General features: G+C 41.9%; 2 protein-coding genes across 3 annotated transcripts in view; one reads left to right on the plus strand and one right to left on the minus strand.

The window, feature by feature from the left end:
• The window catches only part of LOC117507524, a 30,934-nt gene extending 12,189 nt beyond the window's left edge, over positions 1-18,745 (plus strand). Inside the window, exons 2-4 of one of the 2 annotated variants that reach the window (XM_034167393.1) lie at positions 2,090-2,172; positions 13,137-13,291; positions 15,931-18,745. In XM_034167393.1, coding sequence (XP_034023284.1) covers positions 16,178-17,806 — 1,629 coding nt within the window. In that variant the 5' untranslated portion in view covers positions 2,090-2,172; positions 13,137-13,291; positions 15,931-16,177 and the 3' untranslated portion in view covers positions 17,807-18,745. The remainder of the gene's footprint in view (positions 1-2,089; positions 2,173-13,136; positions 13,292-15,930) is intronic. The other variant, XM_034167394.1, reaches the window with a different exon arrangement.
• Positions 1-27,647, minus strand: part of mfsd4aa (major facilitator superfamily domain containing 4Aa) — a 92,369-nt gene extending 64,722 nt beyond the window's left edge. Inside the window, exon 1 of the mRNA XM_034167395.1 lies at positions 27,307-27,647. Within this exon, the coding sequence (XP_034023286.1) occupies positions 27,307-27,533 (227 nt within the window). The 5' untranslated portion in view covers positions 27,534-27,647. The remainder of the gene's footprint in view (positions 1-27,306) is intronic.
• Positions 27,648-27,916: the final 269 nt, after the last annotated feature.

Here is a 27,916-nt window from a genome sequence, read left to right on the forward strand (position 1 = left end):
TCGACTGGTAAGCACTGAAAGCCGAGACAGGCATGTCCCAACCGTTTAGAAATGATCCGGTGGTTTGTGCCTCGTCGTCGCAGCTCGGAGCGCGGCGCGCCGACCACCCTTAAAGCAGTCCTTAAAGGTGTAGTAACAGTCCTTATTCTCTGTGAAGCCCGTAAAATTTTCACCGAAAGCCAGATAAATTTTTCGAATAGTTTCCAGGTGCCAGTCTCTAACAGCTTCTGAAAAATTCTGATGGAAAAAAGTCCTTTTCATTCCGCCATTTCCAGACAATGGAAATCCACCGAGGGGGCGGGACCACTCCTTCCCAAGGTGTGCTCACAGATGAATGACGTAACCGACAGGCGTGGAAAAACTCACGCATGCGCACGATGGTTCAAGCATGTCTGACGTAAAAACATATGAATGAAATCCATATCGTTTTTGAAAAAATAAAATAAAAAGGTCGGTTTCTTTTCTAATAGACCACGTATATATATATATATATATATATATATATATATATATATAATTTAAATAACCTCAATGCCTTTCCTTGTCCACTTCCAGATCTGCAATGAGAATACAACATATGTGCATGAAAATTATGTAGCCATAAGGAGAATATTCAAAGATTTCTTCATTTTCACAGAGTTTGCATCAGGGGGTGAGACACAGTTCATAGTGTTGTGATGTTAAACTGGGTTCTCTGGAGATTCCAGGAAATGTAAAAAAAACATAAAATACAAAAAAAAAAAAAACTGTCATACTGTGTGCACAGGTATGAATAAATCTACAAAGAAACATGAACAGGGCTGAAAAATGGTGTAAAAATGAAAACAGAAGTACAAGTATATAATATATTACACTCATTTTGTTCATCAAGCAGTATTTTTGAAATAATAATAATTATTATTATTAATATTATTAATATTATCACTATTGTATTTGATGCAGATTTAACAAAAACAAAACATATCAAAATGTAAATTAAGTCAGTGATAATTAGGTCTTGTCCAGTCTATAAGGTAAGAAACTAGAGCTGTCACAGACCCAGGCTGTGTACCCAGTGATGGTCGGTGGTGACATTTGGTGGGTGGGCTAACAAGTACAGAGATTGTGATGATGTCACTAGTTTGAGTTCTTCTTCATATGTTCATTGATCGTCGGGCTCCAAAGATAAAATACAGTTAGTAGTCATGCTCATTTCAAGCAGACGTAAATAAATGTCATGCCCTGCTGAATGACACCACAAACCGACAAAATGAATGTGTGTTCCTGTGTGCTGCTACCACAGGTGTTTTTCTGAGCAGGCAGCACCTACCAGAAAAACAGAACATAAAGAGTAACAGTAACAGTGATCGATGGTATAGTTCACAGATACTAAATTACAGCAACAACACCTTCTCACAGCAAGTATTGTACAACACAGCAGAGAATTACCCACAATGACCTGATACAAAAGCCTCACTCACTCACTCCATTTGGTGATTGATTTCTATACATACTGGCACATGGCATTTTTTTTTTTTAAACAAAAACAAAACATGCAAGAATGATTGTTCTGTAGATGCCACAAGGGATGAACTACAAAATGTGTTCCAACTGTAACAACTTAAAATAGACACTGATACTGATTTATCACAACCATTTTGCAGCATACTGAGTCAAACATCATGCCCTGCATAAAACAATTTAGTATCCTCAGCAAAATTAAGAATCATTATAAAAGAGAGACACTGACTTGTTGGTCAACCTGTAACCTGCAGGCACTCATGGGTAGGGCAGCAGAGTTCCCACTAATGGGCCTTTCAGTACTGAATGTGTCATTTGATCATTTTGATGGATTTGCTTGCGTTGAATAGATAGATAGATAGATAGATAGATAGATAGATAGCTTTTATTATCATTGTCATTACAACAATGAGATTTCCGCACTCACATTCCACATACAACAGCAATTGATCTACAATTATTACTTTTTTACCGTAATAATGGCACACATCAAAATTAGGACAACACATATACATTTGACATTGTTTATGTGCACTAAACTTGAAACAGTCTGTTTCCCAATTGAGGCAATCAATGTGTGTGTTTGTAGCTGCTGCAACTGTCAAGTCAACGCCGCATGACCAGCTTGGGAAGACGGAGGCCTGCCGCAGGGAGGGAGGGGCAGGACAAGAGGTAAGAGGAGAAAACTGGAGCATGCTTCGGTCCATGTGTAAGTCTGTCAGTTTATTGTCCTTGCGGGTTGAGTTAAGAATGGAGCCGAATAATGTCACCTGTCATGTAAAGAGTGGGCAATTGACCTTGATGCTAGATAGCCTGTAGTGTTGCAGCCGAGCAGTGAAAAACACTTTTTACAGTTTCACTTGCACAGCCAAATCCCAATTATGAATTAAGAATATTCCCAATTATGAATTAAGAATATTCATCGGCCTCCGAAACCTTCAGCTTCAACTGCAAGGCACGCACCAGCTCCAAGGTGTCATCCAATTTGCGTTGAGTTCAAGAGTCAACGCAGTTTGAGAATGCACTGCCTTGCCAACCTCGTTAATCATGACGGACAAGCGAGGGCCCGTGGTTCTTGATGCTGCCGTCTTGCCAATTTTCCGGTAGATCAGGGCGGCACATAAGCCAAAAAGTACCAGCCCTGCTACCATGAGACCAAAAATTAATAAACCCTCGACATCCTCAACGGAGAAAGGCACCAAGCATGCCACACGCCAGGAACTCCAGGAGTTGAGGACATAGTCCACAGGATACATTCCATCTGGGCAGGTAGGATCCCCCGGTCCTGACCTTCTTGTAGAAAAAATGGTGTCAATAGCGTTCAGAGACCAGCTGATCAATTCCATGGTTAATCCAATAGTAGTCCAATAGATCCAGAATCCAATATAGTTTTGAGGAATTCACAGTCTGGTGGAGTAGGAACTTGAAGGTTAAAAGCAGAGAGATAAGGGAGAGTGGAGGAGATGCGACCGCTCTCGTCGGAGTCCCAAGCAGAAAAGTGTCAGAAAAGAATGCATTGAAGGCACTGAACGTGTTGGACATGGCGGGGGGGGGGGGGGGGGGGATTTCTACATCACTAGCTGGCTTTTTGAGGGCCAGGTGAACAAGCAAGACAGTCACCATCTTGGCTTTACATCAGGATAAAGCGAAGCAAAGTCTCCCAGTCTTAATCACAATATTAAGAGAAAAAAGCAGAAGAATGAGTGGCACATATCACCCTGCTCAGAGGAGCTTTTCTTCAGCAACTAGTCGGAGTAATGCCGAGCCAAGGGGTGACTGATCAGGTGGGAAGACTGATCAGACTGCGACACCAGGTAGAACAAGACACAGCAGCCTTTGTTCAGGCCGCAGACCCAGGCAGAGCGAGACACAGCAGACGGTGTTATCGAGCGGACCCACTCAATCTATATATATATATATATATATATATATATATATATATATATATGTATATGTATATATATGTATATGTATATATATGTATATATATGTATATGTATATATATGTATATATATATATATGTATATGTATATACATACACACACACACACACCTACACCTGTTTGTGAGAATAAAATGTGACGTAGTGCACTGCTGAAGATTTATCCATTAGCTTAGCCTTTAGCTGCAGAATCATTCTGTTGAGCTGACTTCATGTTTTGTTTTGTGAATTGTTCAATCTATTGTTATTTTTATTTTTATCAAATAAAGCTACACAGTTCTGTTACTGCTGTGACTACAAGAAAAGGCTCAACTTTAAATAGCTTTAAATAGCTTAGATTTTTTTTTTTAAACTGTTCACTTCAGAACTTCCAGTAATGGAGCTGAACCCCAAAACCTGAACTCTAGAAGTAAAAAGAGAACATCTCTGCTCTTCAAAATGTGAGGAAAGCATCTCCAAAAACTCCACCAACAGGTCGAAGCTGCAGCGGAGACCTTCATCTGGTTAAATGTCCTGAGGGTCCATCTCACCTGTCGTCTCTGAAAACCAACACCTGTTGCTACGCTTCTAAATAAAACAAAAGCTCTTTGAAGAGAAACTATTTTGTTACTTGAAAAAGCTGTTTGCTTTTATATTTTAACATTTAATGAATGAATCATTAAACATGTCCATGAAGTCAAAGTTCAGTCAAAAAGACACTTGCACTGGTAGAAGAAGCCCTGCCCCTATTGTGCACAATTTCAAAGCATTCACAATCGCTAGAATAGTCAAATTCATATTTTAGACAATACTCTCTCCTGATCACAACATTAAAAGCAATCAAATATTGCATGGGGACATAATTAAATATTGAAATGACTAAATTAAAAAATGATTTCATCATGAGGTTTATCTCACATTGAGAAATCCTAATTAACAGACACATCTGTTGTGTTTATAAGAAATATTTATATTTGTTTATGGTGTCATCTCTTTGAAATGCAGGTATGAATGAATGAATGTACCAGACCTAAAAATGTACACATTACTTTCATGCTATTTTATTGGTCTAAAAATAAATGTTAATATAATGCTAATCAAGCAGTTATCTTGTCTGAAACAACAACAACAGATACGTTATGGTTTTAATTAACAGATGAACAATGATTTCTATTTTTTTTTTTTTTTACTTAAAACTATTAATTACAAGTTTTCTAATGTAAGAAATGTTTTTTCTTACTTCAAACTGTACAGTAATCAAATTAATCTTGAGGTAAAAACAAATTGTAAGGATTTTCGTCAGAAAACTGTGTATACATATTTCTGCACTCTGTAGTCTCCCGTGTTTTGGCCTGAGGTGTGTTTCTATTGGATGCGTGAAGCTACGTCACAGTACAGAGCATTGAAAGTTGGATTGGTTTGAACTGTGACCGTGGGGGCCTGACGACAAACGGCAATGCACGCTCCCGGCGGAGCATCGCGTTAGCTCGGTTTATGCCATTAGCTCGGTCTTGACGCTTCTCACTGAAAATAATGATTTCTGAGCGATGCGTGATGCATTTAAAGCCCTGAATGCGTTTAGTGTGAAAGGCTCATAAATGATTCATTATTGACAGATATATTAAAGGCTCTTTAAATGGCATACAGCAAACTAATATATGGTAGCTTCCATCTTCTCTTCAGCTCTCCCTCTCAGACACGCACAGCCAGACGCTGCGCTCTGCACTATTTGTCATTGTCTGCATTAAGTAGCATAATCTACAGCTATGGTGCAAATCTTTGCTGTTTGTTTCAATGTCTGTCCTTTGTAAAATGTGGGCTAAATAAGAAAATTGTTGTGAATCACCATTTGTCCTCATGTTGTCATTGTGTTGTCCTTGTCTTCTGTTTTGTTTGTTAATTGTTGTTGAGATTTGTGGTCATTTTTCCTTTGTTGAGCCAATTTTGAGTTGTGCTTTAGTTTCGCTCCACTGGCCTTGTGTTAGGAATTAATGTATGATTTATGTATGAGGTTATACTCACCCCAGACTCTATGTGGGTTAATGTTTCACTCTGTGTTGGTCTGTCTGTGTGTGTGCTGTGAATCAGCTGTGAGGTACACAGAGCGACAGGACCAAAAATATATATATAATCTACCTCTATATAATAAATAATCCACCTCGTATTCGCCAACCCCTAAATAAATAAATAATTTGCCTCTTTCAGGCTAATGTCCACTGCCACAGTTATGACACAATCACAAAACTCTGTACATCTGCTGTTATTTGCTGAATCTCAGGCTCAGCAGATAAAGGAAGCCTGCCATGATACCTCTCACTCACTACACCATTAGAATGAATGGAAGCTGCTGGAGTGGAGGTTGTGGTGGCAAGAAATAATCCCAAATACAAAGCAAATCATGGGACATGTCATGACACCTGTGATTTAGTACACTGTGGAGATGAATTTCCATTCATCTTCATTGTCTTTTCACAGTTTGGGCTGAATTCCCCAAAGGAGGAATGTCTTTTCAATCCGGACTTCATCAGTTGGTGCAAATCAGCTGTGTTTTGACAGGTGAATGACAGAAACGCGATAAAACATGGATTTCCAAGTGAATTTTAATATTTTTGGCCAAAATAAAACATTTGAGGAACAGAAAGAGAAGGAGAGCAAATGAGAAGAGCAGCAAAAGCAATGGCGTAAAGATTTAACACTGGACGAACTGGACAAGACTGAAGATGGGAAAGAAGAAGAGAACGGTTGCCAAGGATGAAAATATCTTGAGACTGGCATAAAATAGTCCCAAATAGTTACACATTTTTATCAAGATCTGTTAAATAAATATTTGTGTGTTAGCTCACTGTGTGGGACCATGGTATAAGCGGATTAAACAACTCAAAGCTGTGCATTATACGGTTTGAATGCACTTCGCGGAGTAACACCACTCCGCTTCGCATCATGGTGTTTTAGACTCCACATCATGCATTCAAACCATATAATGCACGGCTTTGAGTTGTTTAATCCTTACACACACACACACAAACATATATATATATATATATATATATATATATATATATATATATATATATATATATATATATATATATCAGCCATCTCTTTGTGTATAACAATGTTAAGTGGTGTTAAATCAACTTTATTACAGAACAGAACTTAAACAGGCATAGGTCAAAGTACACAGGATGCAGGCAGAGTCCAGCTGACAGGCTTATCACAACAAACATCCAAAGTCTAAGAACATTGTAACCAGTGTTGCCACAGTTACTTTGAAAAAGTAACTTAGTTACTTTACTGATTACTCAATTGTAAAAGTAACGTAGTTACTTTACTGATTACTCAATTGTAAAAGTAACTAAGTTAGATTACTAGTTACTTTTTTAGTTACTTTTCCCAGCTGCCGACAACAACCCTCTGCCACCTCAACATGACAATGATACCTGTTTTGCCAAAACTCCCTTTATAGTCACCCTTTCTTGACTTCAATGAAAATAAATACTTGTTTTATAAAAAGTAAAATAAAGACGTCTTTCTTGATCTCATATTTAACTGTTGACAGCACTGTAACAGTAAAACTTGCAATTTCGAGCCTACATTGTTTATAAAGGTAACTATTAAATTCTAACATTTTTCTAACATTTAAATTCTCTCTAAACATTTTACTTGTCGAAATTATTATTATTTTAAGCAATATTAGTTGTAGTAAAAAACGGCTTCAAAATTGCACCTTTAATCTAGGGGTGTTGTGGGGGAGGGGGGCACATCCTTGCCCCACGCCCCCATTCCATCTGGATTCGCCCCTGCTTTGGCGTTTGAGCACAAAGAATGGATAACATTTATTTATGCAGAAAACATGACCAGATTTACAGGTAAGAAAGTTTTATTGCGTTTTCACATCATGTGGTCCTCAGAAAGAGAGTTTAGGTGCATTTGAGTGGAAAATAGTGTTAGTTGTTGACGCGTCGTGGAGGATCAGCTGTTTTTAACGACCAGATACAGAGCGGCTCAGCTCAGAATTCTAAATAAAGGAGGAAAAAAAGTATAAAAATGTCTTTGTAAAGTTCAGTGCAGGTGTGCTGATCACCGCGCTTTAAGAGGCGAGGACGAGTCGAGCAGCTGCAAAAAACCGCGGACCAAGTTTAATGCTGCTATCGACCCACAATGAAAAATAATAGTAACGCACAGTGACATGGAGAAGTAACTTTAATCTGATTACTGATTTGGAAAGATTAACGCGTTAGATTACTCGTTACTAAAAAAAGTGGTCAGATTAGAGTAACGCGTTACTAAGTAACGCGTTACCGGCATCACTGATTGTAACACAAGTTATCTGGCTACCTGCAGTCTTACAGAAGGATAAATATAGTTCAGAGAAAGGGCACACACAACACAAGGACAGTCAAAAAACAAATTAGCAACAGTTTCCTTGAGATGTCAAGCTAATTCAACAGTCAAGGTGTACAGCAAAAGTTGAAACTCAGGCGTCACTGGAACACGAATGATCACTTTGTTATACTGGCAATAATGCTCATGAGAGGGGAAACAGAATAATTTTCACCTGGAAGATGCTGAGAATATTAAACAGGATAAGTCACTGAGAAGAATACTCATTAGGAAACACTGGGAACACAGTTTTCAGCTACAGCAACAGTCTTCATACAGGAACCTCAGGAGGGATCTCAATCAAGCAGTGGGTCATTATCATAGAAGCAGTCCATTTAAGGCAACAAAGTCCATCAAGCATTATATAAACTCTGAAGATGAGACATGTAACATTGGTCAGAACATAAACATGGTGAATGACAGCACCAGTGTTAGTCAGGCAAACTCAGAAGCCCTAAGACACAACAGAGGTCCCAACATAGAAGTCAATGGAACACATATTCACAGAGGAACACAATTAGGGACACTGGTGGATGCAGAAGAAGTGGAAGAGAGTCTGCAGTTAGAACTGATTGAAATGCAATGTGATGATTCTCTGAAGAGTCAATTCAATTCAATTTATTTATATAGCGCCAAATCACAACAAACAGTTGCCCCAAGGCGCTTTATATTGTAAGGCAAGGCCATACAATAATTACGTAAAAAACCCCAACGGTCAAAACGACCCCCTGTGAGCAAGCACTTGGCGACAGTGGGAAGGAAAAACTCCCTTTTAACAGGAAGAAACCTCCAGCAGAACCAGGCTCAGGGAGGGGCAGTCTTCTGCTGGGACTGGTTGGGGCTGAGGGAGAGAACCAGGAAAAAGACATGCTGTGGAGGGATCAATCACTAATGATTAAATGCAGAGTGGTGCATACAGAGCAAAAAGAGAAAGAAACAGTGCATCATGGGAACCCCCCAGCAGTCTAAGTCTATAGCAGCATAACTAAGGGATGGTTCAGGGTCACCTGATCCAGCCCTAACTATAAGCTTTAGCAAAAAGGAAAGTTTTAAGCCTAATCTTAAAAGTAGAGAGGGTGTCTGTCTCCCTGATCTGAATTGGAAGCTGGTTCCACAGGAGAGGAACCTGAAAGCTGAAGTAAGCCTGCAGTCTGAGAGCGAAGCGCTCTACTGGGGTGATATGGTACTATGAGGTCCTTAAGATAAGATGGGACCTGATTATTAAAAACCTTATAAGTAAGAAGAAGAATTTTAAATTATATTCTAGAATTAACAGGAAGCCAATGAAGAGAGGCCAATATGGGTGAGATATGCTTTCTCCTTCTAGTCCCTGTTAGTACTCTAGCTGCAGCATTTTGAATTAACTGAAGGCTTTTCAGGGAACTTTTAGGACAACCTGATAATAATGAATTACAATAGTCCAGCCTAGAGGAAATAAATGCATGAATTAGTTTTTCAGCATCACTCTGAGACAAGACCTTTCTAATTTTAGAGATATTGCGTAAATGCAAAAAAGCAGTCCTACATATTTGTTTAATATGCGCTTTGAATGACATATCCTGATCAAGAATGACTCCAAGATTTCTCACAGTATTACTAGAGGTCAGGGTAATGCCATCCAGAGTAAGGATCTGGTTAGACACCATGTTTCTAAGATTTGTGGGGCCAAGTACAATAACTTCAGTTTTATCTGAGTTTAAAAGCAGGAAATTAGAGGTCATCCATGTCTTTATGTCTGTAAGACAATCCTGCAGTTTAGCTAATTGGTGTGTGTCCTCTGGCTTCATGGATAGATAAAGCTGGGTATCATCTGCGTAACAATGAAAATTTAAGCAATGCCGTCTAATAATACTGCCTAAGGGAAGCATGTATAAAGTGAATAAAATTGGTCCTAGCACAGAACCTTGTGGAACTCCATAATTAACCTTCGTCTGTGAAGAAGATTCCCCATTTACATGAACAAATTGTAATCTATTAGATAAATATGATTCAAACCACCGCAGTGCAGTGCCTTTAATACCTATGGCATGCTCTAATCTCGGTAATAAACTTTTATGGTCAACAGTATCAAAAGCAGCACTGAGGTCTAACAGAACAGCACAGAGATGAGTCCACTGTCTGAGGCCATAAGAAGATCATTTGTAACCTTCACTAATGCTGTTTCTGTACTATGATGAATTCTAAAACCTGACTGAAACTCTTCAAATAGACCATTCCTCTGCAGATGATCAGTTAGCTGTTTTACAACTATCCTTTCAAGAATTTTTGAGAGAAAAGGAAGGTTGGAGATTGGCCTATAATTAGCTAAGATAGCTGGGTCAAGTGATGGCTTTTTAAGTAATGGTTTAATTACTGCCACCTTAAAAGCCTGTGGTACATAGCCAACTAATAAAGATAGATTGATCATATTTAAGATCGAAGCATTAAATAATGGTAGGGCTTCCTTGAGCAGCCTGGTAGGAATGGGGTCTAATAGACAAGTTGATGGTTTGGATGAAGTAACTAATGAAAATAACTCAGACAGAACAATCTGAGAGAAAGAGTCTAACCAAATACCGGCATCACTGAAAGCAGCCAAAGATAACGATACGTCTTTGGGATGGTTATGAGTAATTTTTTCATAGTTAAAATTTTATTAGCAAAGAAAGTCATGAAGTCATTACTAGTTAAAGTTAAAGGAATACTCGGCTCAGTAGAGCTCTGACTCTTTGTCAGCCTGGCTACAGTGCTGAAAAGAAACCTGGGGTTGTTCTTATTTTCTTCAATTAGTGATGAGTAGTAAGATGTCCTAGCTTTACGGAGGGCTTTTTATAGAGCAACAGACTCTTTTTCCAGGCTAAGTGAAGATCTTCTAAATTAGTGAGACGCCATTTCCTCTCCAACTTACGGGTTATCTGCTTTAAGCTGCGAGTTTGTGAGTTATACCACGGAGTCAGGCACTTCTGATTTAAAGCTCTCTTTTTCAGAGGAGCTACAGCATCCAAAGTTGTCTTCAATGAGGATGTAAAACTATTGACGAGATACTCTATCTCACTTACAGAGTTTAGGTAGCTACTCTGCACTGTGTTGGTATATGGCATTAGAGAACATAAAGAAGGAATCATATCCTTAAACCTAGTTACAGCACTTTCTGAAAGACTTCTAGTGTAATGAAACTTATTCCCCACTGCTGGGTAGTCCATCAGAGTAAATGTAAATGTTATTAAGAAATGATCAGACAGAAGGGAGTTTTCAGGGAATACTGTTAAGTCTTCAATTTTCATACCATAAGTCAGAACAAGATCTAAGATATGATTAAAGTGGTGGGTGGACTCATTTACATTTTGAGCAAAGCCAATTGAATCTAATAATAGATTAAATGCAGTGTTGAGGCTGTCATTCTCAGCATCTGTGTGGATGTTAAAATCGCCCACTATAATTATCTTATCTGAGCTAAGCACTAAGTCAGACAAAAGGTCTGAAAATTCACAGAGAAACTCACAGTAACGACCAGGTGGACGATAGATAATAACAAATAAAACTGGTTTTTGGGACTTCCAATTTGGATGGACAAGACTAAGAGTCAAGCTTTCAAATGAATTAAAGCTCTGTCTGGGTTTTTGATTAATTAATAAGCTGGAATGGAAGATTGCTGCTAATCCTCCGCCTCGGCCCGTGCTACGAGCATTCTGGCAGTTAGTGTGACTCGGGGGTGTTGACTCATTTAAACTAACATATTCATCCTACTGTAACCAGGTTTCTGTAAGGCAGAATAAATGAATATGTTGATCAATTATTATATCATTTACTAACAGGGACTTGGAAGAGAGAGACCTAATGTTTAATAGACCACATTTAGCTGTTTTAGTCTGTGGTGCAGTTGAAGGTGCTATATTATTTTTTCTTTTTGAATTTTTATGGTTAAATAGATTTTTGCTGGTTATTGGTGGTCTGGGAGCAGGCACCGTCTCTACGGGGATGGGGTAATGAGGGGATGGCAGGGGGAGAGAAGCTGCAGAGAGGTGTGTAAGACTACAACTCTGCTTCCTGGTCCCAACCCTGGATAGTCACGGTTTGGAGGATTTAAGAAAATTGGCCAGATTTCTAGAAATGAGAGCTGCTCCATCCAAAGTGGGATGGATGCCGTCTCTCCTAACAAGACCAGGTTTTCCCCAGAAGCTTTGCCAATTATCTATGAAGCCCACCTCATTTTTTGGACACCACTCAGACAGCCAGCAATTCAAGGAGAACATGCGGCTAAACATGTCACTCCCGGTTCGATTGGGGAGGGGCCCAGAGAAAACTACAGAGTCCAACATTGTTTTTGCAAAGTTACACACTGATTCAATGTTAATTTTAGTGACCTCCGATTGGTGTAACCGGGTGTCATTACTGCCGACGTGAATTACAGTCTTACCAAATTTACGCTTAGCCTTAGCCAGCAGTTTCAAATTTCCTTCAGTGTCGCCTGCTCTGGCCCCCGGAAGACAATTGACTATGGTTGCTGGTGTCGCTAACTTCACATTTCTCAAAACAGAGTCGCCAATAACCAGAGCTTGATCCTCGGCGGGTGTGTCGCCGAGTGGGGAAAAACGGTTAGAAATGTGAACGGGTTGGCGGTGTACACGGGGCTTCTGTTTAGAACTACGCTTCCTCCTCACAGTCACCCAGTCGGCCTGCTTTCCCGGCTGCTCGGGATCTGCCAGAGGGAAACTAATGGCGGCTAAGCTACCTTGGTCCGCACTGACTACAGGGGCCTGGCTAGCTGTAGAATTTTCCACGGTGCGGAGCCGAGTCTCCAATTCGCCCAGCCTGGCCTCCAAAGCTACGAATAAGCTACACTTATTACAAGTACCATTACTGCTAAAGGAGGCCGAGGAATAACTAAACATTTCACACCCAGAGCAGAAAAGTGCGGGAGAGACAGGAGAAGCCGCCATGCTAAACCGGCTAAGAGCTAGTAGCTGCGCTAAGCTAGCGGATTCCTAAAAACACACAAAGTGTATAATGTGTAAATAATTTAGAGGTGATTCAGCAGAGGGAGTGCTTTAGTTAAGGCACGTGAAGATTACACTGTGAAACAAATCGTTATCTAGTTAACTAGATCAATCTAACTGCGCAGATTAAACAGCTAACAGATACAGAAAAACACCGCTGTGCTCCGGAACAGGAAGTGATACAATACCGCAGTGAGAGCCAACCACCAGTCAACATCAGCTTCTCTCCCTCCCTGAATTCTATCAGAGTTTGGATAATGCCAAGTTTCCTCTGATGAGACGCCACACAAAAAGAATGATGAGCCTGTTCGGCTCAACATACATATATGAACAAACATTTTCTCTGTTAAATCAGAACAAAAGCAGACTGAGAACCAGAATGACTGATAGCCATCTCTGTGAAGTCCTTCGTGTCTCAACCACCAAACTTTCTCCTGAAATGTCAGCCATCCTTCAATCCAAAGGACAGCATCACTGCTCCCACTGAGTGCAATGTTCTTCACATTATAGGTGAGTTAGAAATACACACAGTATTCATGTGTCAATATGTCTCCTGTAGTGTGTTTGTTTATTTTTCTGTATTTGGCCCTCACTAAAAAATGTTTGGACACCCCTGCGATAAAACATACTCAGACCCTGGAATGATAGTCATTACAAAACACCATGAGAAGTCTGTATCGAACCACAATAATCTGGCAGATGAGAAGTAAAAAGAACCTCTGACACATAGGAGAGTGAAGGATTAAACCAGGAAGTAGTAACAGACAGTGAAACCACAAGAGATCACAACAAAGGGCCAAAAAAAAAAAAAAAAGAAATATCGTAAAACAAGGGGATGTGAGAAGAAACAGTAATGGTGAAGAGGGACATAAATTGTTGACTTCAGAACTGAGGTGGCACAAAGTCACCATCAAGTCACTCTCAAGTCATGAATCTGCAAGTCCCAAGTCAGGTCTCAAGTCATAATGACCACCAAGTGTTTGCAAGCTGACTTGAGACTTGACTTGGGACTTGCAGATTCATGTTACCTGGGGATCACCATCACCCAGAAGCTCAAGTGAGAGCTGAACATCAGCTCTCTCATCAAGAAAGCACAACAGAGGATGTACTTTCTGCGGCAGCTGTGGAAGTTCAACCTGCCAAAACAGTGTAATGATGGTGAACTTCTATACTGCCGTTATTGAGTCCATCATCTCCTTCTCCATCACCGTCTGGAATGCTGCCGCCACTGTTAAGGACAGGTGCAGACTGCAGCAGGGAAGGTGATTGACTGCAATCTGCCATCCCTACAGGACCTGTACACCTCAAGGCCCTGAGGTGAGCAAGGAAGATTGTGGCTGATCGCTTTCACCCAGGACACAAACGTTTAGTCGCCCTCCCTTCTGGCAGACTGCTCAGGACCAAAACTTCAAGACACAAAAACAACTTCTTTCCATCCGCAACTAGACATAAATAATGCCAGAGACCCCATTTACCTTGCCTTCCTCCCCTCACTCCCACAAAGTACAGATTGTTCATCCCTGCACTGAAAAGTACTGCACATCTGCATGCCTTTGCACAGCCCCATTCCACTATGTTATATTTATTTGACAGTGAACATAGTCTTGCCTATTTGCTTATTTGTCTGTTTGACTCCTTTACTTCTTGCAGATGTATTTTTGCTTTTCTTTTTATTGTTGTATGCACCAATGACACCAGATCAAATTCCTTGTATGTGAGAGCTTACTTGGCAATAAAATTTGATTCTGAAATCTCCCCCCCCCAAAACAAAACAAAACAAAAAACAGATGAAAAAACAGATCGCAGATGAGTCCAGTTGCATGCAGAATCTTTGACATCACTGGGAGAAGACATGTTTTAATTACTTTTTAACAATTTGCTAGCTACTAAACACGAAGACTAGTACTCCTTGGTCACTTTAACTAAAAGTGTGGAAATCATATATGACATTTTTTCTCATATATTTTTGTGAAAATGAGCAAGAAATAAACACTTCTAAATCTAAAAACTCTGTTTATTTAAACCAGATAATACATCTGAAGTGATTTATAAGACATTTTAGGGAGACGTTAGTGTAATAGGTTGAAAATGCTACAGACAGAGTTTTTATTATGAAGCAAACCCCCCTCTTATTTTTTTTTTTGGAGATAATACTGTAAAGAACTACTCTAGTAGAGTGACTTGAACGCATCACAGATGCGTGGATTCTACTCCACCAAATCAGTAGATGGCGCTTGTTTGCTCCTGTGGATCAGACAGAGCTATTTCTTCTCAGGCCTTACCTGGCGCGAATCAGAAATAAATGGCGCTGGCTTGACAAGGATATTAATTTGCTGTCTCTCCTCATTGATCCACAGGTACTGTAAAAACACCCTCTAAACTCATTAGTTTATATTCACACAAACGTGAATGACTGAGAAACCACTTTCCTGTGTGTTAGGATGACTATAACAGATATATAGCGTTTAGTTGTGTAGTTAATGAAGTGTATCTGCCGAGAGCTATTATTAGCCGACATGCTAGTTTGCATGTCTCATGCAGTAGAACAAGGTTATAAATGAAATCCTTTGATCTCATACTGATGATTTGAGACAGGTAGGTGTATGTACAGGTTAGTAAAATAAGTTATTGTTTCCAGTGTGCAGAGGTGAGTTCACCGTGGACTTTCTCTTGGAGAGAGCATTAGCACTGTTTATATTGTTAAGCTGCTGTCACGATGTTGCACATATTGCCAGTGGAAAATACTGTGAATGTTTAAGCTGAATTAGAAGCGTTAGCACAAGAGTTGTAATGCAGCTATGTCCAAAAAGTTTCTTTTTATTACAAATTTGTTATTTTGGTTATCACTAACCTGTTTCAGTGATTCAATTTAATTTATTTTTCTAATTCTCCATCTTTTATTTACGCAGCTTTTGCAGTTTATATTTTGTTTGCACAGGATTCACTTTTCTTTTTTTAATGGACATTGATACATCTTTCTCATGCATATAATACAATTTATTGACCCGCATTGAAAATGAGATCCTGTTTTTCTGTTATGTGAGTTATGTTGAGAGTTTGGATAAAAGATATTTTTGTTAAAAATCAGAAATAAATGGCGCTGGCTTGACAAGGATATTAATTTGCTGTCTCTCCTCATTGATCCACAGTGATCCATTGTGCGCGTAGAGCCAGGGCACCACAGATCCACAGTGCTCCTTAGCCTGTGTATCACATGTTGCCGGCCCAGATACCCCTAGGTCTGATGCCGGTTACATTTTGGGGGCTCGTCCGGGATCATCTAGCATCACAGCTGGGTGAAGTGAGTGCCAAGACAGTGTGAAACTCCTGTCCAAAGCTTCAGGGAAGGCTGTATTCCAGTACGTCATCCAGAGAGCTGAGGCCACCTGTGTCACCATGTCCACTGTCACACCACGGCGAATGCTGATCTACAATATCCAAAAGAGACTTTCTGGCTTGAGTATAAGTCACTTAATGACAGTTGCAAGTTCAGTTGAGGATGGCGGTGTAGTGCGCAGCGTGGACCACCTGAGTGAACCAGAGCTGTATGATCTGATCGTTGACTACCTAAGAAGTGATAAGTTGAAAACCCTGGAGGATGAAGGCATGGCCCAACTCCTTCTCCTGGATGACATGCTGAGTGACCTGCTTACCACCGACACCGAAGAAGTTGAAGCCAGTCAGGGTATGCCCCCTGCAACAGGAGCTGTGATGACCAATCTACAGGGATGTTCCACTCCACCTCCCCCTGACTACAACCATTCCGACCAACCTCCAGCAACACCAGCCGTAGATATTCCCATCCCTTCATTGAATTTGAACAGTGACACTCCCATTCTGCCACCCTCACTGCCTGACCGAAATGCGTGTCCAGCTGAAGGGGACAGGGACCCTCACTCGCTTCCATCACTTGCGAGAAGGAGCAGCAGTGTGCCACCTACTTATCCCTCCTCCACAGCATCAGTCAAGTCACCCACAGCAGGTGTCATTGGTGCTTCCCTTGGTGGAGTGAGTCAGTCTTCCAGTGTCGGAGACCAGGTATTGAGGTTGACTGATGTTACAGCTCTGCTCCCACGCAGAGAGTTTAAGTTGCATGGTGGACAAATCACTGATGTTGGTTCAGATATGTCTTACAGTAACCTTTGCCAACAAATGGATGAAGGGTTACAAGAAGGTTTTACTGAGTCGGAAGTAATTCGTACTGTGATTAGGATCGTAAAACCTGGTGCATTCAGGGAAATGTTTACTCATAAAGGTGGCTTAACTGTGAATGAACTAAAGCGGTTTCTTTGCGCACACATCAGGGACAAAAACAGTACAGAACTCTTTCAAGAGTTAAGTAATGCTAAACAGCAAGACAAAGAGAGCCCACAGCAGTTCTTGTACAGGATAATGGGTTTGAAACAGCGTGTTCTCTTTGAGTCACAACAGCCTGATGCTGAGTTTAGCTATGACAAAAAGCTTGTTCAGGGTACCTTTCTCCACACGCTTTACCAAGGGTTAAATGAGAAAAGCACTCATGTTCGACATGATCTCAAACCCCTTCTTACAGAGTTACAGGTTACTGATGATTTTCTCTTAGACCAAATCACCAAGTCTACTAGTGAGGAGGCAGAGAGACTGAAACGTCTTGGTACCGTAGCTAAAACTCGACCAGTGACTGTAAGCACAGCTCAGCTTGACAGTAGTGACCCAGCTAAGCAGGTTAAAGTTGACACTGAGTTACAGGCTAATCGTTCTGCTATTAAAGAACTGACTGCACAGGTGTCCTCACTGACCAAACATCTGGCCCAGATGGTGAAACCTTTTGACAACATGACACCTGTGAACCTCTGCAAACCAGTGGCTCATCCTCCGGTACCAACAGCTGAGACCCGGGGCAGGTGCAGTGACTGTGTACAACAGAGCAAGGTGAACTGCCCTCACTGTTTTGCTTGTGGTCAAGCCGGACATCGGGCCATTGGTTGTCTGCAAAAGAAGATGTCGGGAAACGGGGTGAGGTCACTGGAAAGGGGCAGCCAGTGACCACAATAGCCAGTGGGCCCCCGGCACCGGCTAGCCACTCAAAAACAGCCAACCCTAAGAGGGTAAATACACCATGTCAACCACAACCAAAGAAACGTCTAGCGCAACTGATAGGGAACCGATGTATGGTTTCATGTGCTGTTGATGGAGTCCCTTTCCAGATGTTACTTGACTCAGGGGCTCAAGTGACGATGGTGGGGAGAGCCTGGTTAGAAGAAACACTTCCTCATGTCCAAATTAATCCGCTTGAATCCCTACTGTCTGACCGACAGTTGGAGATTACTGCAGCTAATGGCACAGATGTTCCCTTTGACGGGTGGGCAGATGTTGAACTCCAGCTCTGTAGCAAGAGTCATGGGCATGTCACCATACAAGTACCCTTACTAATCAGTCAAAACTTTCTTAACTGTCCTCTCCTAGGCAGTAATGTCATAGCTGAGATAATTGAATCACACAAAGAACACAGAAGTGAGACTGACATTTCTGCTTTACTCAAGGAAGCTTTAAGTATCAATGACAGTGCAGTGGATGCTCTTGTTTCTGGTGTTCAGATTTTGACCCCTGATGAGATGACTCCTGAGTATAGCCTCAGAACTGGGAAGAGAGGTGTAACTATTCCAGCAGGGCAGATTTATGAGGTTAAATGTAGAGTCAGAGAATGGCGAAGGTGTGGTGCAATGCTTTTTCAACCCAATGTAGTGAGTAGCTGCCCTGAGGGACTAGAGCCATTTCCTGCGTTAGTGGATGTTCCCAGTGGGTCAACGAAAACTGTTAAAATCCCTGTTCAGAACCCTACAAAACATGATATCTACCTCCCCAAGAGAATAGTTCTAGGTACATTGGTGGAAGTTACTGAGGTGAAACCAGTTAACTGTTTGCCCGGTGATTCAGAGCCCATTTACCATCCCACTGTAAACTCGGCTCAACAAAGTACAGACAGGCAGGGTAAAGAAATGATAAACCTGACATCACAAACATGGCAAAACAAAATGGTACCCACCTGTCGATGTGTCACATTTGGAAGAGGATGAACAAAAGATTGTCAGAGACATGTTGTATGAGGAATCAGATGTGTTTGCTCAGGATGATTCTGATATTGGCTGCATTCCAAATTTGCAACTGAAAATCCACTTAAAGGATGAAACTCCAGTCCAAACATCTTACAATTCAGTCCCCAAGCCTTTGTACAAAGAGGTAAAGGAATATGTCCAAAACCTGCTCCGTCAGGGCTGGATCACAAAGTCCACCTCACCCTACTCATCTGCAGTGGTCTGTGTCAGAAAAAAGGACCAGAGCTTACGTCTGTGTGTTGACTTCCGAGGTGTGAACAACAAAACTGTCCCCGACCGCCACCCTCTCCCACGCATCCAAGATCTGCTGGATAACCTCGGGGGGTACTCGTGGTTCTCAATACTCGATCAAGGTAGTGCTTACCATCAGGGCTTTGTTGATGAGAGCTCCAGACATGTGACTGCCTTTACCACTCCTTGGGGGCTATACGAGTGGGTGCGCCTCCCATTCGGCCTTACCAACGCCCCGGCGGCATTTCAACGTTGTATGGAGGGAGTCCTTGATGGCCTAAGGGATGAGTGTTGCTCTCCCTACTTGGATGACGTGCTCTGTTTTTCAAAGACCTTTCACGACCACGTTGATGACTTGAGGCGGGTACTCTGCCGTCTGAGAGAGCATGGTGTGAAATTACGCCCCAAAAAATGTGAACTCTTCAAAAAGCAGATCAGGTATGTAGGGCGTCTAGTGACCAGTGAAGGTGTTCAGATAGACCCTAAAGACCTTGAGGCAGTTCATCATTTAAAGGACAGAGAGCCAAAGAATGTAGGAGAGGTCAGAGCCCTCCTAGGGTTTCTAGGCTATTACAGGACATTCATACAGGACTTTTCTAGGATAGCCAGGCCACTGTTTAAGCTCATAGAAAGTCCAGGTGAGTCTTGCCAGACATCTACCGGAGCTCGAGCTAACAAGACCAAGCCTAACGGCACAAAAGGGGGCCAGCTCTCATCTAAAGTCCCTGTCCAATGGACACCAGAACACAGTGCAGTGGTATCCCGCCTTGTTGACATGCTAACCAGTCCGCCCATCTTAGCCTACCCAGACTTCAATTTGCCCTTTGTTCTGCACACTGATGCCTCAAATGAAGGTCTGGGGGCTGTGCTCTATCAGCAACAGGGGAACCAACTCTGTGTCATCGCTTATGGTTCAAGGACACTCTCGCCTGCTGAAAAGAACTACCATCTCCATTCTAGCAAGCTTGAGTTCCTTGCCCTAAAGTGGGCAATCTGTGATAAGTTTAGAGACTACCTCTATTATGCACCCACCTTCACTGTATACACGGATAACAATCCCCTTGTTTATGTATTGAACACAGCCAAGTTGAATGCAGTTGGACATCGGTGGGTGGGTGAGTTAGCCGATTTCCATTTCACCATCAGATATCGCCCAGGCAAGTCAAACACAGATGCTGACACCCTGTCACGATATCCAGTGCAACTTCATGACCACCTGCATGAGTACACTGAAATAATGCCCCCAGATGTAGTCTCGGCCATCTGGCAGGGGGACAACGCTCAAAGAGACAGTGATGTGCCATGGGTAGCCACATTGCAACTGCATGCTGGCGCAGATGAAATACCTCATGAAGGCACTCCGGTTATCACTCCAGAAAGTGTTCGAGCAGCTCAAAAGGGAGATGCTCCTATCTGTGAGGTGATAAACCTAAAAAAAAAGTGGATGGTGTCCGAATGATAAAGATAAGAGACGAATGGGACGGGAGACACGCAGACTAGTACATGAATGGAACAGACTCACACTTGACAAAGGAATACTTTACAGGCAGACAGGGCAAAGGAAACAGTTGGTTCTCCCCAGTAAACTGAAGTTGACTGTTCTGAAACACCTGCATGATGACATGGGGCATGTTGGCGCAGATAAGGTTATTCATTTGGCTCGAGAAAGGTTTTATTGGCCTTTTATGCAGCATGAAATTGAAGACTATGTCATTCGACAATGCCCATGTGTTAAACAGAAACGACCAAGCATCCCACAGAGAGCACCAATGGGTTCTATAACAACCAGTGCCCCTTTTGAGCTTATCTCTGTTGACTATCTCCACCTTGAACCAAGTAAAGGTGGCTATGAATATATCTTAGTCTTGGTAGATCACTTTACTCGTTTTGCACAAGCCTACCCGACCAAGAACAAGTCAGGCAGAACAGCAGCTGAAAAGATTTTCTATGACTTTATCCCACGCTTCGGGTACCCTGAAAAGCTACATCATGATCAGGGGCGGGAATTTGAGAACAGCCTTTTCCAGAGACTCCAGCAGCTGGCTGGAATTGCCCACTCTCGAACTACCCCCTATCACCCACAGGGGAACCCTGTTGAGCGTCTGAACAGGACCCTTCTACAGATGCTGCGAACTCTACCAGAGGAGAAAAAGGCTGAGTGGAAAGACCACTTGCCCCACATAGTCCATGCATACAACTGCACAAGACATGAGGGAACAGGCTATTCACCGTTCTTTCTCCTGTATGGAAGAGCCCCACGCTTGCCTGTTGATTTGCTCTTTGATCTCAAACTTGAACAAGAGTCACAGTCCAGACAACAGTATGCACAGAAATGGGCTTCTCGTATGCAGGAGGCATACAAGATTGCCTCAGAAAATAGTGAAAAGTCCTCTGCTAAAGGAAAAAAGTCCTATGATCGGCGTGTTAAAGGCATTGTGCTGCAGCCTGGAGATCGGGTACTGGTCAGAAATCTGTCAGAGAGGGGTGGGCCAGGGAAACTTCGAGCTTATTGGGAAAAGGGAATTCATCGCGTTGTTGAAAGGATTGGAGATGGACCTGTGTACAAAGTTCAGTCAGAAACAGGAGACCAGAACCTCCGTGTCCTGCATCGTAACCTTCTGTTACTTGTTAATGACTTACCCTTGGAACAAGATGAAAGTCAGCGGGCAGCCAAAAAAGTACAAAAAAACCACACTGAGGTAAAAGACAGAAACACAGTGGAACAGGAGTCTGAAAACTCTGATGAAGAGGAAGACTACCCCTATTGTCTCAGGACCGTACCTGTGTATCATAGGGAGAGAGTCAGACCTCCCGTACCTCAGTCAAAACCACACAGTGAACTCAGTGCGGTAGCTCCAGAGTTTCAGCCAACGAGACCGGTAACTGAGACAGCGCAAATGCAGCAGCCACCTGAACCTGAGCCAGTTGCAGTGCCAGATCCAGTGCAGGTGCAGATGCTGTCTGCCATACCATCAGCTGAGGAGCTACAGCAGGAACCAGGAAGGGATGACACTATGGAGGATGTAGGTACAGAGGAGCAGGTTGAAAAGAGTGTGCCTGTTACGGAGCCATTGGGAGAGGAAGTGCTGCCTGTGAGAAGGTCAACCCGAGCAACAAAACCTCGAGAAATACTCACATATGACTACCCTGGACAACCCTCCTACCAGCCCTGGAGGCCTGGAGCAAACCTGATGTTTGCCTGTGTCCCTTACCCCATGCCATATTACCCAGCTATTCCCGAACCCTGTTATTACCCACTGGTATGGGCATGTTAGACCTGTGATACTATGGACCTTGACTTAAAAGACATTCACTTGTACAACTGCGAAAGACGTTACTTTGAAGTTCCGATTTCCTTGACACTTGACTTTCTGGAGTTAATTTGGCTCTAGATGTCCGGAGACATCTCTTAAAGCAGGGGAGAGTGTAATAGGTTGAAAATGCTACAGACAGAGTTTTTATTATGAAGCAAACCCCCCTCTTATTTTTTTTTTGGAGATAATACTGTAAAGAACTACTCTAGTAGAGTGACTTGAACGCATCACAGATGCGTGGATTCTACTCCACCAAATCAGTAGATGGCGCTTGTTTGCTCCTGTGGATCAGACAGAGCTATTTCTTCTCAGGCCTTACCTGGCGCGAATCAGAAATAAATGGCGCTGGCTTGACAAGGATATTAATTTGCTGTCTCTCCTCATTGATCCACAGGTACTGTAAAAACACCCTCTAAACTCATTAGTTTATATTCACACAAACGTGAATGACTGAGAAACCACTTTCCTGTGTGTTAGGATGACTATAACAGATATATAGCGTTTAGTTGTGTAGTTAATGAAGTGTATCTGCCGAGAGCTATTATTAGCCGACATGCTAGTTTGCATGTCTCATGCAGTAGAACAAGGTTATAAATGAAATCCTTTGATCTCATACTGATGATTTGAGACAGGTAGGTGTATGTACAGGTTAGTAAAATAAGTTATTGTTTCCAGTGTGCAGAGGTGAGTTCACCGTGGACTTTCTCTTGGAGAGAGCATTAGCACTGTTTATATTGTTAAGCTGCTGTCACGATGTTGCACATATTGCCAGTGGAAAATACTGTGAATGTTTAAGCTGAATTAGAAGCGTTAGCACAAGAGTTGTAATGCAGCTATGTCCAAAAAGTTTCTTTTTATTACAAATTTGTTATTTTGGTTATCACTAACCTGTTTCAGTGATTCAATTTAATTTATTTTTCTAATTCTCCATCTTTTATTTACGCAGCTTTTGCAGTTTATATTTTGTTTGCACAGGATTCACTTTTCTTTTTTTAATGGACATTGATACATCTTTCTCATGCATATAATACAATTTATTGACCCGCATTGAAAATGAGATCCTGTTTTTCTGTTATGTGAGTTATGTTGAGAGTTTGGATAAAAGATATTTTTGTTAAAAATCAGAAATAAATGGCGCTGGCTTGACAAGGATATTAATTTGCTGTCTCTCCTCATTGATCCACAGTGATCCATTGTGCGCGTAGAGCCAGGGCACCACAGATCCACAGTGCTCCTTAGCCTGTGTATCACATGTTGCCGGCCCAGATACCCCTAGATCTGATGCCGGTTACATTAGCATGCTCTGTGATACAGAAACATAATTATGAAGGCTGTTGGACTAAAACAAACTAAAGCAAACTTTGGTTAAGTCAAACATTGAGGAATAACCCATGGTGACAGTGTGAGGTTTTCCTATCCTTTACAATTTGTTATTAAACAGTGTGCACATTGATGCTAAGTAAAGTGAGCCCTGCTCCAGCAATTCACAGTAAAGTGTACAGTGCATCCAGAAAGTATTCACAGGGCTTCACCCTTTTCCACATACTTGGAATATTTCTGCAGCTTAATTGGAGTTTACCTGGGGTAAATTCAGTTGTTTGAACATGATTTTGAAAGGCACACACCTGTCTACATAAAAAGGTCCCACAGTTGACAGTGCATGTCACAGCACAAACCAAGCATAAAGTCAAAGGGATTGTCTATACACCTCTGAGGCAGGATTGTCTCAATGCACAAATCTGGGGAAGGGTTCAAAAACATTTCTGCTGCTTTGAAGGTCCCAATGAGAACAGTGACCTCCATCATCCATAAATGGAAGATGTTCGTATCAACCAGGACTCTTCCGAGAGCTGGCCACCCATCTAAACTGAGCAGTTGGAGGAGAAGGGCTTTAGTCAGGGAGGTAACCAAGAACCCGATGGTCACTCTGTGAGAGCTCCAGCATTCCTCTGTGGAGAGGGGAGAACCTTCCAGAAGGACAACCATCTCTGCAGCAATCCACCAATCAGGCCTGTATGGTAGAGTGGCCAGATGGAAGCCACTCCTTAGTAAAAGATGTAGATGTAGATAGCTTTTATTGTCATTGTCATAACAACAACGAAATTTCCGCACTCACATTCCACATACAAACAGCAATTGATCTACAATTATTACTTGTTTACCGTAATAATGACACACATCAGAATTAGGACAACACATATACATTTGACATTGTTTATGTGCACTAAACTTGAAACAGTCCATTTTCCAATTGAGGCAATGTGAGTGTGTTGGTAGCCGCTGCAACTATCAAGTTGCGCTGCCTGCCAGCTTGGGAAAGAACGGAGGCCTGCCGCAGGGAGGGAGGGGCAGGAAGAGAGGTGAGAGGAGAAAACTGGAGCATGCTTCAGTCCATGTGTAAGTGTCAGTTTATTGTCCTTGTGGGTTGAGATAAGAATGGAGCAGAATAATCTCACCAGAGCCTGGATAAATTCCTCTGGAGGTAAACAGTGGGCAATTGACCTTGATGCTAGATAGCCTGTAGTGTTGCAGCCGAGCAGTGAAAAACACTTTTAACAGTTCCACTCGCACAGCCAAATCCCAATTATGAATTAAGAATATTCACCGGCCTCCGAAACCTTCAGCTTCAACTGCAAGGCATGCATCAGCTCCAAGGTGTCATCCAATTTGCGTCTGAGTTCAAGAGTCAACGCAGTCTGAGAATGCACTGCCTTGCCAACCTCGTTAATCATGATGGACAAGCGAGGGGCTGTGGTTCTTGATGCCGCCGTCTTGCCAATTTTCTGGTAGATCAGGGCAGCACATAAGCCAAAAAGTACCAGCCCTGCTGCCATGAGACCAAAAATGAATAAATCCTCAACATCCCCGACAGAGAAAGGCGCCAAGCATGCAACACGCCATGAACTCCTGGAGTCGAGGACATAGCCCGCAGGATACGTTCCATCTGGGCAGGTAGGATCCCCCGGTCCTGACCTTCTTGTAGAAAAAATGGTGTCAATAGCGTTCAGAGACCAGCTGATCAATTCCATGGTTAATCCAATAGTAGTCCAATAGATCCAGAATCCAATATAGTTTTGAGGAATTCACAGTCTGGTGGAGTAGGGACTTGAAGATTAAAAGCAGAGAGATAAGGGAGAGTGGAGGAGATGCGAAAAGGCACATAGCACCCCACCTGGAGTTTGTCAAAAGGCACCTGAAGGACTCTCAGACCATGAGAAACAAAAGTCTCTGGTCCGATGAGACAAAGATTGAATTTTTGGTATGGATGCCAGGTGTCATGTTTGGAGGAAACCAGGCACCATCTCTACAGTGAAGCATGGTGGTGGCAGCATCATGCTGTGGGGATGTTTTTCAGATGAATGCAGCAATGTACAGAGACATCCTGGATGAAAACCTGCCCCAGAGAGCTCTTGACCTCAGACTGGGGTCACGGTTCATCTTTCAGCAAGACAATGAACCTAAGCACACAGCCAAGATATCAAAGGAGTGGCTTCAGGGTAACGAATGTCCTTGAGTGGCCCAGTCAGAGCCCAGACCTGAATCTGATTGAACATCTCTGGAGCAACCTGATGGAGCTTGTGAGGTGCTGCAAAGAGGAATGGGCAAAACTGCCCAAAGACAGATGTGCCAAGCTTGTGGCATCATATTCAAGAAGACTTGAGGCTGTAAATTGCTGCCAAAGGTGCATCACAAAGTATTGAGCAAAGGGTGTGAGTGTGAATTCTTAGCTTTTTAAAAATAAATTGGCAACAAAAAATGGACAAAACAAATTTACTCCAATTTAAACAATTTATCTTAGAATAAGGCTGTATAGTGCAGCAGATAACTGAAACAATCCTTCACTTGGTGATGAAAGCATCAGATTTGACATGAATGTTCTTCATAAATCAGTGTTTGAGGAAAAGGTGCTGGCCACTTGAAAATCTAATATGGCAGCCAGGTAGGGGTTAATGAAGAATTGCACAGGGCTCAAAATCTAAAAATGCTCCAATCATATTGAAAACTATACCACATTATGTGTCTGATCACAAAGATTGCAAAAAGGTATAGTTTGGATGATCTATGACTGAATGTTCTGGACGTAAGGGGTAAAAACAGCAAGAATGGTGACAAAGGTTAATTTCAGTTTGTACAGGGGTCAAAAGTTAAAGTTGCCCCAAGTTTGGTAAAACGTGGTGCAAATTATTGGTTGAACTAATAGGATTAATAAATGGAGTTGTTTTGACTGTGTTGAATGCTTGGTTTGCAAAATAAATGTCAAACAATGTCGACGTCCACTGGATTCTATGGTATGTGACATATGTTACCCTGTAACGTAACACCTGAGCATGACACATAGTGCAAACTGTTTCTTTTTAAAACCCCATTATCTCAACTAGTAATTTGCATCACATATTACAAAAATTGGTGCAACTTTATCTTTTGACCTCTGTACAAACTGAAATTGGCCTTTGTCACCATTCTTGCTGTTTTTACCCCATAACTCCATAACATTCAGTCATAGATAGTCCAAACTTTACCTTTTTGGAATATTTATGATCAGACAAATAATGTGTGATACTTTTCAAAATGACTGGAGCATTTTTAGATTTTGACCCCTGTGTAATTCTTCATTAACCCCTACCTAGCCGCCATATTGGATTTTCAAGTGGCCAGCGCTTTTTTCTCAAACACCGATTTATGAAGAACATTCATGTCAAATCTGATGCCTGCATCACCAAGTGAACAATTCTGGCTAGAAATCATACTTATCTGCTTCACTGGTAACATTAAAAAAAACAAAAAAACATAAAAAACTTTCCAGAGGTGCAGTACATACTAACCTGACCACAGAAGTACTTTATTCGAAAAAAAGTCTGTCCAAACGTTTGTTAGTCAGACTCACGTTTTCTTACAGAGTCCTCCCAAGCTGCTGCCAAACAACAGAAAGAACTGCTGTGTGAAGAAGACCCAGGTGATCTGCTGCAGGGTGGAGCCAGTCTGACACCTCAAGTCTGAAATTGTTGGTCCGAGGAATGCAATGCACATTCCAAAGCTAAAAAACACACTCCAGTAGGTCAGAGTTTGCTGCCAGTAGTTCTTAAAGACGGTCCAGATCCGTTCATCCAGCATCTTGTTGATATACGGGCAGGCAGAGCTGTCAGGTTTTCATTTAGAATGAGTCACTAAAAGACCAAATGGGCAGTCAGAGAAGGTAAACACTGCTGCTTCACCTTGAGCACTGTGCAGTTTAAACAGTGCCCACTGACAGGCATGATGCTGATTGGTTGATGCCACTGTTCAGCACAATCCTCTGACATTTGTGGAATGATACAATGAAGTTTAATTAGTTGCAGCTAGTATGATTTTTTTTTTTTTTTTTGGTTATAATGACTTTAGACCAGATTATTTATTTTTATTTCTCAGCAGTGATAACATGGTCAAAACTGGCTCTTGCTACATGTGTCTTGGTCAACCCTTGTTGGTGTGACCTTCAGGGATCACTTATGCAATGG

Source organism: Thalassophryne amazonica, chromosome 3 (genome assembly GCF_902500255.1).
Source record: "Thalassophryne amazonica chromosome 3, fThaAma1.1, whole genome shotgun sequence".
Classification (NCBI taxonomy): Eukaryota; Metazoa; Chordata; class Actinopteri; order Batrachoidiformes; family Batrachoididae; genus Thalassophryne; species Thalassophryne amazonica.